Source organism: Bactrocera neohumeralis, unplaced genomic scaffold (genome assembly GCF_024586455.1).
Source record: "Bactrocera neohumeralis isolate Rockhampton unplaced genomic scaffold, APGP_CSIRO_Bneo_wtdbg2-racon-allhic-juicebox.fasta_v2 cluster10, whole genome shotgun sequence".
Classification (NCBI taxonomy): Eukaryota; Metazoa; Arthropoda; class Insecta; order Diptera; family Tephritidae; genus Bactrocera; species Bactrocera neohumeralis.
This window is the reverse complement of record NW_026089623.1, coordinates 25,509,508-25,526,707: the sequence shown is the minus strand read 5'-3', so window position 1 is coordinate 25,526,707 and position 17,200 is coordinate 25,509,508. Positions and strand designations below refer to the sequence as shown.

The 17,200-nt window shown below is 36.8% G+C and overlaps 2 protein-coding genes and 1 long non-coding RNA gene across 8 annotated transcripts; 2 read left to right on the top strand and 1 right to left on the bottom strand.

The window, feature by feature from the left end:
* The first annotated feature begins 86 nt into the window (after positions 1-86).
* On the top strand, positions 87-10,229 carry LOC126765278 (uncharacterized). Of its 6 annotated transcripts, none has more exons than XR_007668331.1 (5): positions 759-1,063; positions 2,333-3,419; positions 7,299-8,032; positions 8,091-8,217; positions 8,294-9,462. XR_007668331.1 is itself a non-coding variant. In XM_050482992.1 (4 exons), the coding sequence occupies exons 2-4, from the start codon at positions 8,016-8,018 to the stop codon at positions 10,090-10,092; spliced, it is 432 nt and encodes a 143-aa protein (XP_050338949.1). In that variant the 5' UTR covers positions 87-351; positions 7,299-8,015; the 3' UTR covers positions 10,093-10,229. The 6 variants fall into 6 exon arrangements, 2 of the variants coding, with proteins under 2 accessions (XP_050338949.1, XP_050338950.1); XR_007668330.1 differs by having other exon boundaries at positions 8,267-9,462; XR_007668333.1 differs by having other exon boundaries at positions 2,268-3,419; positions 8,267-9,462.
* Positions 327-668, top strand: LOC126765397 (small integral membrane protein 20). Its single transcript, XM_050483128.1, has one exon. It carries the CDS (start codon positions 418-420, stop codon positions 625-627), a length of 210 nt encoding a protein of 69 aa, XP_050339085.1. The 5' UTR covers positions 327-417; the 3' UTR covers positions 628-668.
* LOC126765472 (uncharacterized) lies at positions 3,946-4,445 on the bottom strand. The gene is made up of 3 exons (XR_007668441.1): positions 4,354-4,445; positions 4,128-4,294; positions 3,946-4,065 (listed from the first exon to the last, which is right to left on the bottom strand). It is a non-coding gene; the product is annotated as an uncharacterized LOC126765472 (long non-coding RNA).
* Positions 10,230-17,200: the final 6,971 nt, after the last annotated feature.

Here is a 17,200-nt window from a genome sequence, read left to right as displayed (position 1 = left end):
ATATATATATATATTAATTTTCAAAGTCTGTTTTAGTGTAATATTAAAATTTCATCGAACAAGTGACCAACCCTCAGGCAACCCTCTGCTTTGGGAACGTCGGAACCGTAGTGTTAAGTGCTGAGCACATAGAGCGCGACAGACTGCAAGCGACATCTGTCAAATATTAAAAGATACAAGTTCTAAGGGACACAGTTATTGAGGCAGCTGCACAACTACATAACTGTGTCCTTAAGAACGTGTGTATTTTAATATTTGACAGATGTTGCTTGCAGTCTGTCGGGCCCTATGTGTTCACCACTTCACTTTCTGTTTATTCTTAACCAGTCCATAGAAAGTGATGAACAAAATGTAAATATACGAAGTTATCCATCGTTTAAGGTTATGAAATAATTTTTTGATTGTGAATATCAAAATATGGTGTTTTTGCGTGGGTGGCGATATGCAGCATTTATATCTTGCATCGTAGGCGGAATTGGTGTAGCACTTTACCCGATAATTGTAGAACCAATGATGAATGTCGAAAAATATAAAGAGATTCAGAGACATAACCGTGCCGGAATAAAGCAAGACGAAATACAGCCTGGAAATATGAAAGTTTGGTCGGATCCATTTGGACGAAAATGAAAACATTTGTATTTTTTGTAAAATAAAATAGCTAGAATGTATATCAGTCCTTTTATTCATTTTATATAATATTTAATGGTGCTGCCACATTATTATATACATATATATACATTAGGGGTATTCTCTTGCTCTTGCAAGATTGCAGATTGCAAAAATACAATATCGAAATATACGAGAGCACCCATTGCAGAATCTAGTGATATGTGAACGGCTGACTCGGTCAATTTATTGTGAATTACTATTATGCAAAACTTTTGTGAATCTCTATTGTGCAAGACTCGTTTAACGAATATTGTGATTGAAAAATAACAAAACAAAACAAATTGCGAAAGATTAGCGAATCTATTTTTAAAAATGCCACAAACCTCTGAGAAACAAAAACTTGTTAATTTTATAATTGAAGAAGCTGCTTCTAATATATTACTACATCTGGATGGTAATTGTTTATCTCACTTTTTTAAGCTTTAAAAAATCAAAAATTTGGGGAAATGTTTAGTATCGCGCCGGTTTAGTATCGTTTATGGAGATAAACAGAGGGGGGCCTACCGCCCTCACGCCCCCTTATCGGAAAGAGGAAGGTTCGAACTTTTAAATAAACCCCCCCTCGACCCCCTAGAGCCACTATAGACCTGTAGGGAGCCCTTTGGTGTTTTTGCTCATTTTTCCATACAAACTGAAACCAATGCAACCCAGCCAACATTTTTGTATGGACAATAATTCAAAATAAGGAAACCGAAAATGTTTCAGTGCAATGTATATACATATTTAATTGCATCTATTAATGGTACAAATTATCTATTAATGCTACAAAAAATAACCCTGGTCGGTCCAGGTGTATCAGATTTTTTTCGCATAGAACACCTTTTCGTGTTGGCGGCCTTCGGCCGCGCTTCAAAAAAAATAACACTGGTCGGTCCAACACCCGGGTGTATCAGATTTTTTTCGCATAGAACTCCTTTTTGCGTGGGCGGCCTTCGGCCGCGCTTCAAAAAAAATAACCCTGGTCGGTCCAACACCGGGGTGTATCAGATTTTTTTCGCATAGAACTCCTTTTTGCGTTGGCGGCTTTCGGCCGCGCTTCAAAAAAAATATCCTTGGTCGGTCCAACACCCGGGTGTATCAGATTTTTTTCGCATAGAACACCTTTTGGCGTTTGCGGCCTTCGGCCGCGCTTTAAAAAAATAACCCTGGCCGGTCCAACACCGGCTACGCCATCCACAGTATTTTAGCATTGAACACCTTTTCGCGTTCACTTCATACATTTATTGCTAACTGGGTTTAATTTATTCCCTTTTGTTCGTGCTTTCTCGGTAATTTGACAATTGAAATTAGGCAGTACTTTTGGTTTTTCGCATTATTGAACTCAATGCAGAAAAAGGTGTATTTTATTTAAAGATTTACAAAGAAATTAACAATCAAAAGTAATTAAAAACATTACTAGTGGTTTTTATAATTCATAAGTAATATATGTGCGTGAAAATGTATCCATAATTGGTTTGGTACAATGCACAACAGGTGAAAATACACTTGCATATATTGAGAAATTTGCAAAAAATAGCATTTTTTAAAGTGAATTTGTGCAAAAATTTGTGAACCGATTTTTATAAAATATGTTTTAAAATAAAGTTTTATAATTTAAGCATACATTCGTGTTTAAAATTAACCGGCGGGATACTAAACCCAACCCAAAATTTGAACTTTTTAGACGACAATAGCTATTGGAAAACTATGGATGAATTGAATAAAAGTCTTACAATTATCTTATCGAACCATCGCAGAAATTATCAAAATGTGCCTAAGTGTTTGGAATGGAGGACTAATGTTCTTGACTATTTAGACGAAGGACGTTACCAACAAATGCTCCGAGTCTCTAGAGATCAATTTGCGTCGCTATTGTCCTTGATCAAAGATAGTGCACAGTTTAACAATGCTCAATCCACTAGGCAATTTTCAGTAGAACTACAGTTAGCTATAACCTTATATCGTTTGGATTCATCGGGTGAAAGTGCGGCGATTCGGAAAGAAGCTACAATGTTGGGTGTAGGAGACAACTTTTTGTCAACTTTGGAGTTAAAATCTAGATATATCACTTGGCCTGATACCAATGAAAGACAAGATATCGTCAAAACAACGTACAATGAGCTGCCGCATTGTATAGGGTATATTGATGGTACAGAATTGAAACTTGCAGAAGCACCAGTTGTTAACCATTCGGCTTATTTTTCAAAAAGCCGAATCTATTCCATAAAGGCACAAGTTGTATGCGATTGCCAGTTAAGGATTCGGCATGTAGTAGCGGGACACTTTGGTAGTGTACACGATTCTCGCATGTTTCGTACTAGTGCTCTCTCCACTCAAGAAGGCTCACTTTTTTCTTCTCAATGGTTAGCAGGAGATTCTGCTTATCCATTGCTGAGCACTCTTATCACGCCATTTCGAACAAATTCACAACAAATGGACTATTCAAAGCGTAAAGCATTCAACTTGCGTCATAGCAGATATCGCGTGAGGATAGAACATTGCTTTGGGATTCTAAAAGAACGCTTTGGCAGCCTCAAAGAATTAAGAATACGTATTCAGGATGAACAAAATCATATTCTATGTTCCAACTGGATTATTGTTTGCTGTATATTGCATAACATCTTCCGAGCTACTTCTAATGATATTGATCGATAATGATAACGACGAAGAATCAGATGAATTTCCTTCACATGAAAATGGCCGGCGAATAACTGAGGCAGAAGCCAAGCGCATATCTTTGTACACAATAATGTTTGGTGTTCAGTAAAACGGTAATTAGTAATATATATATGTTATACATACTGGTATTAGGTATACCAACTCTATTTTTGATATAACTATTTATATAAGTTCTTACTTACGAAACCTAAAGAAATAATCTAGCTGCCATGAATAATCATAAATAAAAACAAATGTTAATTAGTATATTTAATTGTTTTTATTTTCATTTTTTTTTTTCAATTTCGTACATAGCCACTCTTTCTTTCATTTGTAATTTTACCATCTTGCATTTTTCCTCAGTTTCTATTTTTTTCAACTCTATTTATAATTTTTTTGACTCAATATCCAACTTTCTTTCTTGAATTTTCTTTTCCTCCTCGAATTTATATTTATCAAACTCCAGTTTTTTCGCTTCCATAGCAATTCTTTCTGCTTGGATAGCCGCCAATTGTCCAACAGATGATTTCGGAGGCCGAATTGACCGTTGGTATGTTGATACCGGTGTGGAGATTGGTGCGATCGAAGGTGCGCATTTGATGGCGCACTAGGTACACATTCTTCTTCTAAGAATTCTATTTCGAATTCTGGTGCAGGACTAACTGGGCATACCTGAGGCGGAGGAAGGTTGCTTTCAACCAGTAACGATTACATGGCCGGCCGGCTGGTCGTAGTATGGACACATTTTAGCAATTTTTGCTAAAATTAGTAAAAAAAATGTTTTATTTACAATAAATTTAAAATATCTGTATTATACTAACCTTTGATGGTTCTGCCGTCAGCTTCATTTTGTAGTCCTGCACCCGTTGACGCGAGCTAGTCATTGGCTTTACGCCAATGCGCCTTAAAATGTCGGACCTTCCACCGCACCAGACCTCATGAGACATCCAACTGCGATTTATGTAAAAATCGTTTATAAAACAACTGCCTGAAATAATAGAAACCCGAATTAAATAAAAAATTAAAATTAAAAACGTATAAACTTACCTCAAGTTCCGCCTCTTCCATTAAAAACTCTATTATAGAGTGCACCTCACTCTCCTTCCACTTCTTGTTTGGCTGTTGCCTTTTCCTCTTCGCTGGGGGCGCAACTTCGGTATTCATGTTTGTATAAAACTGTAAAAATTCTTTAGAATTTAAAAAGAAATTTTAAAATCTATTTAGAACTTACCTTCCTCAACATTTTAACGGCGTAATATGTATGTATGTCTTATTGTAAAATGATAGCTAAAACAGGGTTGCAATTATATTTTTACGTGTCATTCTGCAATTCGTGCACCGTGCAACGTTTTTGCAAGTGCAAGAGAATACCCCTAATAAATTTTCACTTGTTAATTGATGCTCTACCACTCTATTTACTATGGATTCGATCAAGTGGGCAATGACTTCGTTCGAGAGCTTCAAGTCTCTTTCCAGCGCTTTTACAACAGGAAGAGCAGGATCTACTGCCATATCTTGTTCGGCTGCTGAGGGATAGCCTTGCATTGGCGTACATCCCTGAATTATGGAGGACCGCGAAGGTGATCTTCATACCCAAAGTAGGAAGGACTGAAGGCTAAATCTTTCAGTCTAACTTCTTTCTTACTAAAAAAGTATGGAAAAGATCATAGATCATAAAATAAGATCGAAGGCGTGAAAATTGCACCCCTGCATGCTGCTCAGCATGTATACAGAGCAAGCATATCGACCAATACTGCTCTGTACCAGTTAACCTCGGAGATAGAGAGTTCGCTGGAAAGAAGGGAAGTGATGCTTTGCGCCTTCCTAGACATCGAAGGTGCTTTTGACAAAACGTCTCACAGGAGTGTAGCCAGGGCACTGGAGAAAAGGTATATGGCAGCACCGGTGCGCAGATAGATAAAGGCCGTATTTCGCACCAGAATTGCTGAAACCACAGTAAGAGATATAAGAATTCGTCTTGGCACAACAAGGGGCTGCCCACAGGTGGGCGTGCTATCTCTTCTGCTATGGAGTTTTGTCGTGGACGATCTTCTAGCATTACTAACTGAGAATGGGATCCGCTGCCAAGGGTAGGCGGACGTCATTGTAATTATATATATATATACTTATATACGTACTACAAAGAGGTTTAAACCTGGAAAAGGGTGGTGTACTGGGGTTGTGTTGAACATCAACCCCTCTAAGTCGACCATCGTCTCGTTCACGAGACGTGTGTCCCTACCCAGTCTCAGAAACCTTAAAATAATCAACGTAGTCAAATATCTTGGTCTCACGCTGGATTCTACTTTGTGGTGGAAGCAACATGTTGACCTTGGTCAAGGCGACAAAAGCACTAAGGTGTGCAATAGGCGGGCGGGAAAATCTTGGCTCTGTAAGCCAAGGATTGTTAGGTCGTTGTACACCATGATTATGCGACCGGTAACCACGTACGGGGCGGTGGCCTGGGCCTTAAAAGCTTCGCAGACTTCGGTAGGGCTCCAACCATCGAAGATGCAGCGACCAGCTTGTGTCTGCATGTCGGGTGCAATACGCACTTGTAGGACGGCAGCACTTAAAGTCATGCTAAACTCACACCGCTTCATTTTGCGATCGGGCAAGTAGCCAAGCACACACTTCTGCAAATAACGACAGAGGGGTATGGTAATTTCGTCCCAGGGAAGAAAGTGATAAGTGGCACTATACCCTTGGCCTTCTCCCGAGGTACAGCATTCCCAAAAAAGTTAACTTCACGAAGAAGTTCAAGGTTACCCTTGGCAGCAAGGATGAGTGGAACGATTCCACTCTTGAGCTGCTGCTGAGGAATAGTACGATCAAGTGGTATATTGACTGCTCGAAGACGTTGGAGGGACATGAATGACAAAGACCTTAATATACATACGTTTCTGTACTATAATACAGTCAAAAGTCTCTAAATTTGAGATTTTAAGTTAGAGAAAATTTTTGTGACTTGAGACGATTTTGTTATTCTGTAAGTGAATATATATATATCTATTACATTTCATTATTCAGAGATGTTTTTATACATGAATGAAAATAAATATGTCGATAGCAAATATAAAATGTTCTATAACGGGGCATTTCGACAGGCAAAAATTTACTGTATGCTAACTGTATTGCTGTGCCTATTGCCAGTGACTCCATATTACTTATTGAATACAATATATGGAATACTAATTAGTATGCCATATATTGAAAGCAATAAGCTGTCACTTCAGTAGTTTGACTGATCAGGGGTCGAATCGTTCAATCCGTGCACGGATCGGCAAACTTACGAAAGTAAATTACGTGATACGTCAATCGTATGCGGTGATTGGCATTATGACATACGATAGCAAACGGATCGTAATGTATTTTCAATTCACAATAGTTTTTAAATTCCACATTGCTTTGGATCGTATTTTTAGGTCACAATAGATGTGGAACTGTCAAAACTGTTGCGAAATTTTCAATAAACTAACATAAGCTAATTAAATATCAAGATGGATTCGAGTTTGTTTTTTATTTGAGCTCTAGTGAAAGTGATGGGGATAAAAATAGTATAATAGCGGAGATAGCTAATAGCCCTGACAGACGACAGCGCTAATATGCATTAGCGGGCTTAATTTACATTTACTTGCGCATTTGACCCATGTTAATGCAAGTCAGTAATGCACAAAAATTTCGTGCGTTAATAGCCTTGAGAGACGGCAGCGTCTCGGTATTAATTCAGGAGTTACCACTGCTAACTCCGTTGCTGAATCCAAACATAACTCTCAAAATTTTAGGAAGTTTGTGGGATTTTCGTTGGCAACATTGTTAATAATTGACAGCTGTATTCTATTGTGAATGAAAAATAAGAAAAATGACAGCCGTTTTACGTTTAAATGTAAACAAAGTTATTTTGAAAAGCGACGATTAAAGATAAAAAATAAGTAATTTTAGTATTTTGCATTGCCTTCAAACGATAATTATTATCTTTGTTTTAATTTCAGATGGCTGGCAGAAAAAAAGCGTTCAGGGTGGACTTTAAAGAATGAGTTGGAGCTGCTGGAAAAGTGGGAGGCATGTTCCCACGACCTCCGGCGTGCAAAGCGAAAAGATCACTTAAAGACTTGGGCCTGCCTTTTCGTTTTTCGCTTTGTAAAGATGCTGTACCTCTAAAACGTTGAATAATACTCCGTATGGTATATCGGCTTCTGTCCACCATTTCACCAACCTCAGCTAAATCGTACGCGTACGCCCTGATTATGCAAATATAATATTATTTTCCGTTGAGATTCGTTGGTTTCACATTTTTTGCTGCCCATTTTAATAAAATTGAAGCAAATTTAACTATAAAATAAACGCACACTGAGTTTTGAAGTTTGATTCTTTACAACAACACATTTGCTTATGTATAATTAACGGTACTTTAAAAAAGAGTAGCCATAAATAATAAAAATCAAACTAAGTTGCCTGATTTTATAGGGTGTGCCAATACTTTTGTTTCGCTATAATTAGTACTTTTTTTCTTTTATAATTACTATTAAATAAATATATGAGATAATTAAATGAATTAAAGGAAATATAATTGATAATTACTTGTCCTAACTAAGGATTTTACTTTGGTATACAAAACATATTTTATAAGTGGTAAACAAGAGTGCTAAAGTCAAGGTATCTTGCTGTACAAATACACCGCCGAGGAAATTCACTGCAACGTGAAACACATGACAAAGAAATACAGGTGAGTTCTTTCAATAATTACATTTCTTCTTTTAACACATTAATAACTCTACTTTCAGAGAGGAGAAAACCAAAATTGGCCCTTCTGGTGGTAGTCCCTCGCCTTGGAGGCATTATAATGCTGTGCATCGCATAGTAGGGCGTACTGCCGTTAATACGGCTTTGTACATAGAGATATATTCCGAGGTAAAAAACTAATTTATATTATTTATATAAATACATGCATTTATAACAGGGATGGGCACCATCACAATCAAACAAGCATCACAAAATGAGATTGTGTTAGTGCGCTTACTGTGGGACCAAGCGTACCAGCAACCAAAAATAATCAGTCTGCTTGCAGATGTCGAACGAGCAGGTCTATGTCGCACGAAGCCGCAATGCTACGAATACGTATGTATATACATATGCACATTTTTAAGAATATGTGCATAAACCATTGAATATAAAATATAATTATTTTTCTTTTCAAGCAAGAATAAAATTTAAGTTATTAGTTAATTATAAATTAGTAATCTAATTCATTTAAAAACTTAAAAATAAATTAAATTTGTATATGAAAAGAAAATATAAATCTATATTTGAATTCATCGAATATTTTAAATATATAACGAAACTTCAATAAAGTTAAAGCTATTAGAAAATGAAAGCTATTATAATATGAAATATTATGAATACACATTTCAAGAGGTCAGTTAATTTCAAACAATTATCCGAGTGTCAAAAAAAAAAAGTTCATTCTGTAATAAATTTAAGAAGGTCGTCATAATTTATATCAAAATTTGCTACCTTTATTCTAAGCAGGTCTTCTAAATGTTTGTCTGAAAGCCTTGTTCTATAGGAATTCTTTATGTATACCATAGCAGAAAACGCAGATTCGCAAATATCGGGTGATTTTTTAAGAGCTTGATAACTTTTTAAAAAAAAAAAACGCATAAAATTTGCAAAATCTCATCGGTTCTTTATTTGAAACGTTAGATTGGTTCATGACATTTACTTTTTGAAGATAATTTCATTTAAATGTTGACTCATGTGGTTTCAACAAGATGGCGCTACATGCCACACAGCTCGCGATTCTATGGCCATTTTGAGGGAAAACTTCGGAGAACAATTCATCTCAAGAAATGGACCCGTAAGTTGGCCACCAAGATCATGCGATTTAACGCCTTTAGACTATTTTTTGTGGGGCTACGTCAAGTCTAAAGTCTACAGAAATAAGCCAGCAACTATTCCAGCTTTGGAAGACAACATTTCCGAAGAAATTCGGGCTATTCCGGCCGAAATGCTCGAAAAAGTTGCCCAAAATTGGACTTTCCGAATGGACCACCTAAGACGCAGCCGCGGTCAACATTTAAATGAAATTATCTTCAAAAAGTAAATGTCATGAACCAATCTAACGTTTCAAATAAAGAACCGATGAGATTTTGCAAATTTTATGCGTTTTTTTTTAAAAAAAAGTTATCAAGCTCTTAAAAAATCACCTCTTATATGTGGTTCCAAACATTGAGTACAACTTATAAATTTCGTTTTTTAAAATAGGATATTTATTTTCATCAATATTTTTCCAAACTCGTGCGCATCAACCTGCTCAGTTCAACTTCTGATTGCAGACTGATTTTAACATCGCTTTGTTCCATCGTAAGTGCTCGTTTTACGCTCTTCGCTTGTGCGTGTTAGTGACAATCGGTGTGTGTACGTATACGATAGCTTACGCTCTTTTAGCACCTGCTAAGACTTTGCCCATGCCTGATTTATAAAGTTCATTTTTTTTAGAATTCAACATTAACCCAATTGTTGCCGCCGTCCGACCCATCACCTCCGTTGCCATCGCCATCAAGTCCGCTGCCATCGCCATCATGTCCGCTGCCATCACAATCATGTCCGATGCCATTACCATCACCTTCATCTGCAACAAGAAAATGTAATTTTAGCGCCGAGTTGTTAAAGGTTTTAAATAAACAAACTGACATATTGGAAACGGTTGCAGATGAAACAATGCACGTTTCAGAGGAAATAATTCAGACTGTTCGACAGCCCAAAATTTGCCCGAAAGCGTTATAACCCTTATGGAGAAAATTGCAGAGAAACTCTAAGTTTAAAATAATTTCATTGTTTTTTTCTAGTTTGAAATGTTTTGTTATCCAAAAAATAAAAAATGAAATTAAATAATTTTAGGGTTTTTTCTAGTCCTAAACCATTATTTAATGAAATGTTTTGTTATTTTCTAGTCTTAAAACATTGTATAATGTTTGAAAAAATGAATTTAAATAAAAAAATGATCTCTTTAAAAAATGGATGTTTGTAATTATGTGTACTCATATTTGTTTTCTGCTACTCTATACATCTAGCTAGCTAGCTAGCTCAGAGCTATTGCATTTCTAATAGCCGATGCTGTTACATCATTTTCCCCAGCTCTTGTAGTGTGATGTGGTTGAATTTCTGTAATTATTTCTGCAACATCTTGGGTCCACGAAGAAGGAATTTCATCATTTTCAATTTTTAGAAAATTGTGCAAAATACAGCATGCATGTATAATAACGTTAACGTTTTTTGGAGCTACCGGTAAACTGCCAATTTTTCTAAATCGGGCTTTTAGTTGACCGAAAGCATTCTCTATAAATCTGCGACATTTGGATAAACTATAGTAAAATGTTTTTTTTAACACTGTTAATTTGGTGAGTAGGGAAAAGGCTTCATCATGTAACGCGACAATCGAAAGGCTGGATTGCCAATAAGTAATACGGGGACGTTAACATCTCCAATCATTTTGATGCTCTGAGCAAAAATGTCAGCGGTTTCATGAAATTTCTTTAAGGAACTACATTAAAAATGTAAGAATCGTTATTTCTTCCAGTTGACCCAACATGTATAAATGTAAATTTTGATCAATAAAATAGTAAAAGGATTTATATAAATACTAGCAAACCCGGCGAACTCTGTTTCGCCACCAGACGGCTTCGTTTTATGTAACATTTCGTTTGGTGATTAAGAGATGAAGAAATTTTTTTTTTTGTTTTATATTTGAAAAGGAAAAATGATATTTCGTTTCATAACAGTAATGAATTCATTTCGATTACAAAAATGAAGTGTTATTTAGTTGAACTTCTCTAAGTAAATGAAAGTGAATCCAAAGTAAATACCGAATCGAAGCGTTATATGTGTCCGCAAATTATCCGTTTCATTGAAGTGCTCTTTGGTAAACCACATTTTTAGTTATTTGGTCTGGCGTTAACACAAACAAAGCGGATGGTTTCCCAACTCGTGAACACGCAACGTATAACTGCCCATGTGAAAAACAATGATTAAGCGGCCTTGCGACTTGTTAATTGTCATTGCGAACGCAAGGCGAACTGGAAATTGCAATCGTTTGAAGTCAAACGGAAGATCAGTAGGTATCATTGGTATTCGAGGAATACATACATTTTCACCTGCAATCAAATTCGGCATAAGTCTTTTTACCGAAAGTCGAATACCGCTGCAAAGTCGCGATGGATTCAAATTACGCAATATCATAATAACTGTACCAACTTTGAGTTGTAAGTTATATGGTGGAAATCCTGGTAACTCCAGAGAGTTCAAAAACTCCGTTGGATAATTTACTACATCATCGGAATTTGTTATAGAATCAACGGATTTGTATGTCACGGGGAATTACTGGCAATGCTTGATATTGCTTCTTCGCTGAACGACAATGTCTCGTGATTTAGTTGGATCGCCAACAATAATTGCAGCAACATCATTAACGGTGGGTGCATTGAATCTTCGCACATGTTCACCTGTTGGGGTACAATCCGCTCTTATGAAAAACTGTGTGCGTATCCGATGGCATTCGTTTCAATGCTGTTTTGAACATATTAACCACAGCATTATTAGCGTGAAAAAATGCTTGCAACTGTTCAATAATTCGTCTCTTTAATTGTTGTGTTCCCTGTATATTGCACGGCACATTCAGCTGATCCACCATTGACGAAATGAAATATATTTGCAGAAATTGATGCGGTTCATCTGGTGTTGGCACCATTGAACCATGCAAATGATATATTTGTCCTTGTATCTGTAATTGCAAACAATCATTTGCTGAAGAATACGGTGTAACTTCTGATCGTGTGATGGTGTAGTGTGTGGTGTATGTATGTGTAGTTGTTATGTGTTGCAATTCATTGTGTTGGTGTGAGTGATTGGTTATGTGTGTTGTATCTTTTACCTTGCAAGTCGGCATGAAGCCACCTTCTCGAATGATATTAGCTCCAAAGGAAGTCATGCGAAAGCAGGGCACAATTCCGATTTCTTTGGCGCCGCGATTAAAAAATATATAGGTTATAGGTACCGCAAACTCTTAGTTTACGAGATATTCGACCTTAAAGTTCAAAAATTCCCAAAACTCGAACATTTCAACAAGCTATTTTACCACATTAAACACACTTTACTCACATTTTCCACGTCAAATTAATTAAATTAAACTATAAACTTTTAAATAAATCCACATTCTACACTTTTAACAGTTTTTTTTTTTACCGAAGAAATCTTTATTTTAAAAATTACATTTTACACTCGTCATTGGTCCAATGTCTAAATTTTCATCATCACTGCAGTTCGCAGTGGGATCATATTGGAATGTCAAGCAATTGTATGATGCCAATGATCTTCGTGTTCTCACGCGTTGGCTCAATCGGGCATTTTCTCTTATTATATTTTGTCTTTCTTCGCTTAAGTTCTGTGAATACACCTGTTGCTGGCTTGTATTTTGGCATTTTGGACTATGGACAAAGTGGTGAATTTAACCTCAAATGCACGGTCCACATAATTTACACAGTTCAATTTACCACTTTAAAGACAAATGCCTGCTGTTGAAATTGAATAAAAATTTGCACAATACACGTGATTGATTTAATGGTTTCCACTTGAAATGTTAGGAAACGAATAACTTGCTACAGTTCTGTATTCCTCTGAAGAACCTAACGCAATAGCCACTCTTTTCTGAAGTGGAATGCAAAGTCGCATGTTGTTGTTGGACTTTCCGATTTCCTTAACCTTTTCATATACTTTGTGAAAAGCTCCTTTATTTACACGAAAGTTTTAATTAAATCGGATGTCATCCATGTTTTTGACATCGTATTCCCAAAAAGTGCCTTTGCGGTCCTTTTATTAATAACATATAATAATATTCAATATATACAATATATTAAACTTACAAATTTCCAGGCGATTCTTTCCCTTATTCCTGAAGACGCTGCTTTGGTACTAGTTTCCAGTATCGCTTTTGTCAATTCATTCATCAATTTAATATTTTGAAGCAGTTTTAATAGTAATGTATTTATACTTTTGTTTAACAAATTGTGGTTTTGCACCATCTGTGCGGCTAGCAATTGCAATGCTTGTCTTCCAACCATTTTTGTTTTATCAAATTGAAAATGTTATTAATATGCCAATCAGCTGTTCGCTAACTCACATCGCTGTGTCTGTCACCTATAAATTTGGATCTGATTAAGTGCGCAGTTAATCAGGGTTAATAGCCCTGACAGACGACAGCGCTAATATACATTAGCGGGCTTTTTTTATTTACTAAATTTTAGTAGGCAATACTGCCCAAAAATGGCTAGTTTCTGATATAGATTTTTAATAAAAAAAAACTACGTTTTAGCCAAAATGTTGCAACTAAGCGAAAAAACATCAAGATAAGGAAAAAATTTAAAAGGTCATAAAAAAAACTGACACATACGAACGCCAAACCCTTTGAGGGTTTTACTATACTGACCTAGTACCATCACCCTGACTTGGAATTTCTCACCCCCCAGACAATAATCCCAAAAATGTTCCATAGTGTAATACGGAAACTCGTGGGGTGCCTCGAAGTTCGATCGGAAGAAACAGAAAGCTGAGTTCAGTGAATCATTGTAAAATGAATGCATCGGGAGAAAACTGGCAGAAAATTTCAAGCAAAAGTGGAAAACATGCAAACAATGAGTCTCCTAAATTCCATAAAAAAGAAATTCTTATACAACCAAATAGATTTGACATCCTAAGTGATGATGACGATTCTGTGTTAAACGATGGTGAGAACGTATCAGTGAACGAAAGAGAAGTGTTGAATGCTCCAAAGCCACCGCCGTTAATCATACCTGGGGTTCATAAAATAAGCGAAATGATAAACTCTATTTCAAGTATAATTGCCAAAAAAGATTTTAGATATAAATCGCTAAGTGGTGGACAAATTAGAGTTATGATAAATAATATTGATTCATATAGAAAAGTTGTAAAACATTTAGATAGTGTTAAGGTGAGTAGTGATAAAAGGTATTCACTTTTCCACTGCTTTGGAGGAAATAATTAATAAAATTTCTGCATTAGGTCATAAAGTACGAAATATTTCTAATGTCAAAGTAGAATCATTAAGTAACCACTATCAATGTTCTTTGTTGATTTGGAGCCCAGCGCCCAGCTTAAGCACTTAAATAATGCTATTATTAAGGTAGAAGCTTCTCGTCAAACAAATGACATTGTTCAATGCTATCGCTGTCAGGAATTTGGGCATACTAAAACGTTTTGCAAACAGGTAAGGAAGGGCTAAGTTCGGGTGTCACCGAACATTTTATACTCTTGCACGATAAAGTGATAATCGAGATTTCATTATCAGTCATTTACATATTTTTCGAATACCGTATTTGTGTAAAGTTTTATTCCGCTATCATCATTGGTTCCTATTGTATATATTATAGAGAGAAGGTATCAGATGGAATTCAAAATAGCGTTATATTGGAAGAAGGCGTGGTGGTGAACCGATTTCACCCATATTTTGTACATGTCATCACGGTGTTAAGAAAATATTACATACCGAATTTCATTGAAATCGGTAGAGTAGTTCCCGAGATATGGTTTTTGGTCCATAAGTGGGCGACGCCACGCCCATTTTCAATTTTTAAAAAAATATTGGGTGCAGCTTCCTTCTACCATTTCTTCCGTAAAATTTAGTGTTTCTGACGTTTTTTGTTAGTCGGTTAACGCACTTTTAGTGATTTTCAACATAACCTTTGTATGGGAGGTGGGCGAGGTTATTATCCGATTTCTTCCATTTTTGAACTGTATATGGAAATGCCTAAAGGAAACGACTCTATAAAATTTGGTTGACATAGCTATAGTAGTTTCCGAGATATGTACAAAAAACTTACTAGGAGGCGGGGCCACGCCCCCTTTTCCAAAAAAATTACGTCCAAATATGCCCCTCCGTAATGCGATCCTTTGTGCCAAATTTCACTTTAATATCTTTATTTATGGCTTAGTTATGACACTTTATAGGTTTTCGGTTTCCGCCATTTTGTGGGGGTGGCAGTGGGCCGATTTTCCCCATCTTCGAACTTAACCTTCTTATGGAGCCAAGAAATACGTGTACCAAGTTTCATCATGATATCTCAATTTTTACTCAAGTTACAGCTTGCACAGACGGACGGATGGACAGACGGACGGATGGACAGACGGACGGATGGACAGACGGACAGACGGACGGACGGACACAAGTTGCTCGTGCGAAGGTAATGTGCGACATCAAAAGAGAATCGCCCGAGAATTAGCAACAAAAGTTGCTTCGTGTAATAGCCGACCAGCGTGGAATGCTCGATATATGAAAAATATGTCACCAAGCACCCCACGCTTTTCTCACAATAATGCAGGAATTTTTCCATCATTATTATTGTTAGTTTATACAAAGAATTATTTTTCACTTTTTAGTTTGATATGTTTTAAAAGCGTGTTTTTTAGTTTTTTTAACCTATACATATTTTTAATTTTTTAGTTTGATGTGAGAAACTCCTAATTTGTTAAAATATGGACTATGATATGTAGTATTGGTTAAGTAAATCAATAATTAGGCAGCATTTAATATCTACTCGTAACCTTTCATTGACTAACTGTTATATTATTTGCGACAAAGTTCTATTGACGACTTTACGAATTATTACTTCTTAATCGAATCATTTCTTCTAAAGCTTCACTGTTACATGGGGTTTTACCTGTCAACTTTGAACAGTCTAGTTCTTCAACTCTAATACTGTCCAAAGATGTACAATGACTAAGTGCTACATAAGCTTGTCCAGCAGCAAACAGTCGAGAGCCCAGATAAATTACTGCATGATCAAGGTTTTACCAGAGGACGTATATTTATAAATATTTATTTATTTATATTTAAAATATATAAATATAAAATATATATATATTTATATATATATATATATATATTGGTACAACCTTGAATCTTATGAACGGTCGACGCCCAGGTTAGGTTAGGTTAGGTTAGGTTAGGTTAGATGGCTGATCAAAGATCACACGTAGACTACTAATGTAGTCCTTTGTGATGCCATTGAAAAAGAGAACTCCCGTGTTTGGACTTACAGATTGGGGAAGCGCTTTGTAGCCAATACATAGTTACACAGACGCTTAACTTCAACACCCGCCAGTTTGGTGGGATGTCCAACGGTATGCGCCCCCAAGTGTCTAAGTCTTGACCTCCCAAACGCGGGTCAAGCAGGAAGTGCTGGCTTGTTTCTACCGCATCCTCTTCCAAACAGCTTTTACAGTCAGCATCTGGTAAGATACCTATTCTTACCGCATGTAAGCCAATAGGACAGTGGCCTGTTAAGAGTCCCACTAATAGTGAGAGGTTAGCCTTACTGAGGGCTAAAAGATCATTAGATCTCCTACGATCTATCCTGGGCCAGAAGGCTTTTGCAACCGCACAAGTACCGATGCTGGCCCAGCGTTTGATTAGCATCCGCGTGGCCCAGCTATCTAGTAGTAGACCACAAGAAGATACAGGAGCACCAATCCGTTCCCATTCTACCGATACTGATTCTAGGGTGCCTTTCCTTGCTAACTCATCAGCTTTGCAATTACCTGCGATTCCGCTGTGGCCCGGCACCCATACCAGTCTAATCCTAAAAACTCTAGCTGCTAGAGATAGCGACGTTAGACATTCTTCGACCAACGCTGAACTTACTGTGAATGAGTTCAAGGCTAGTATTGCCGCTCTACTATCTGAGTGAAGGGTCACTTCTCTGAAGGTGTAATCGGGAAGTCTGAAACAGGAGTTGATAGAGAGTTCCTGACAGTACACCCCTCCACCAACCTTCCCCCAAAGCCTTGACCCATCCGTGAAGAAGCTCGCTGCCCCTCTCCTCCA

What these genes read in the sequence shown, in the direction of transcription:
- LOC126765397 (XM_050483128.1), top strand. Translation starts at nt 418, where the DNA reads ATGGTGTTTTTGCGTGGGTGGCGATATGCAGCATTTATATCTTGCATC.
- LOC126765278 (XM_050482992.1), top strand. An exon ending in ACATAGAGATATATTCCGAG is followed by an intron (nt 8,218 to 9,804) that starts GTAAAAAACTAA and finishes CATTTTTTTTAG; the next exon opens with AATTCAACATTAACCCAATT.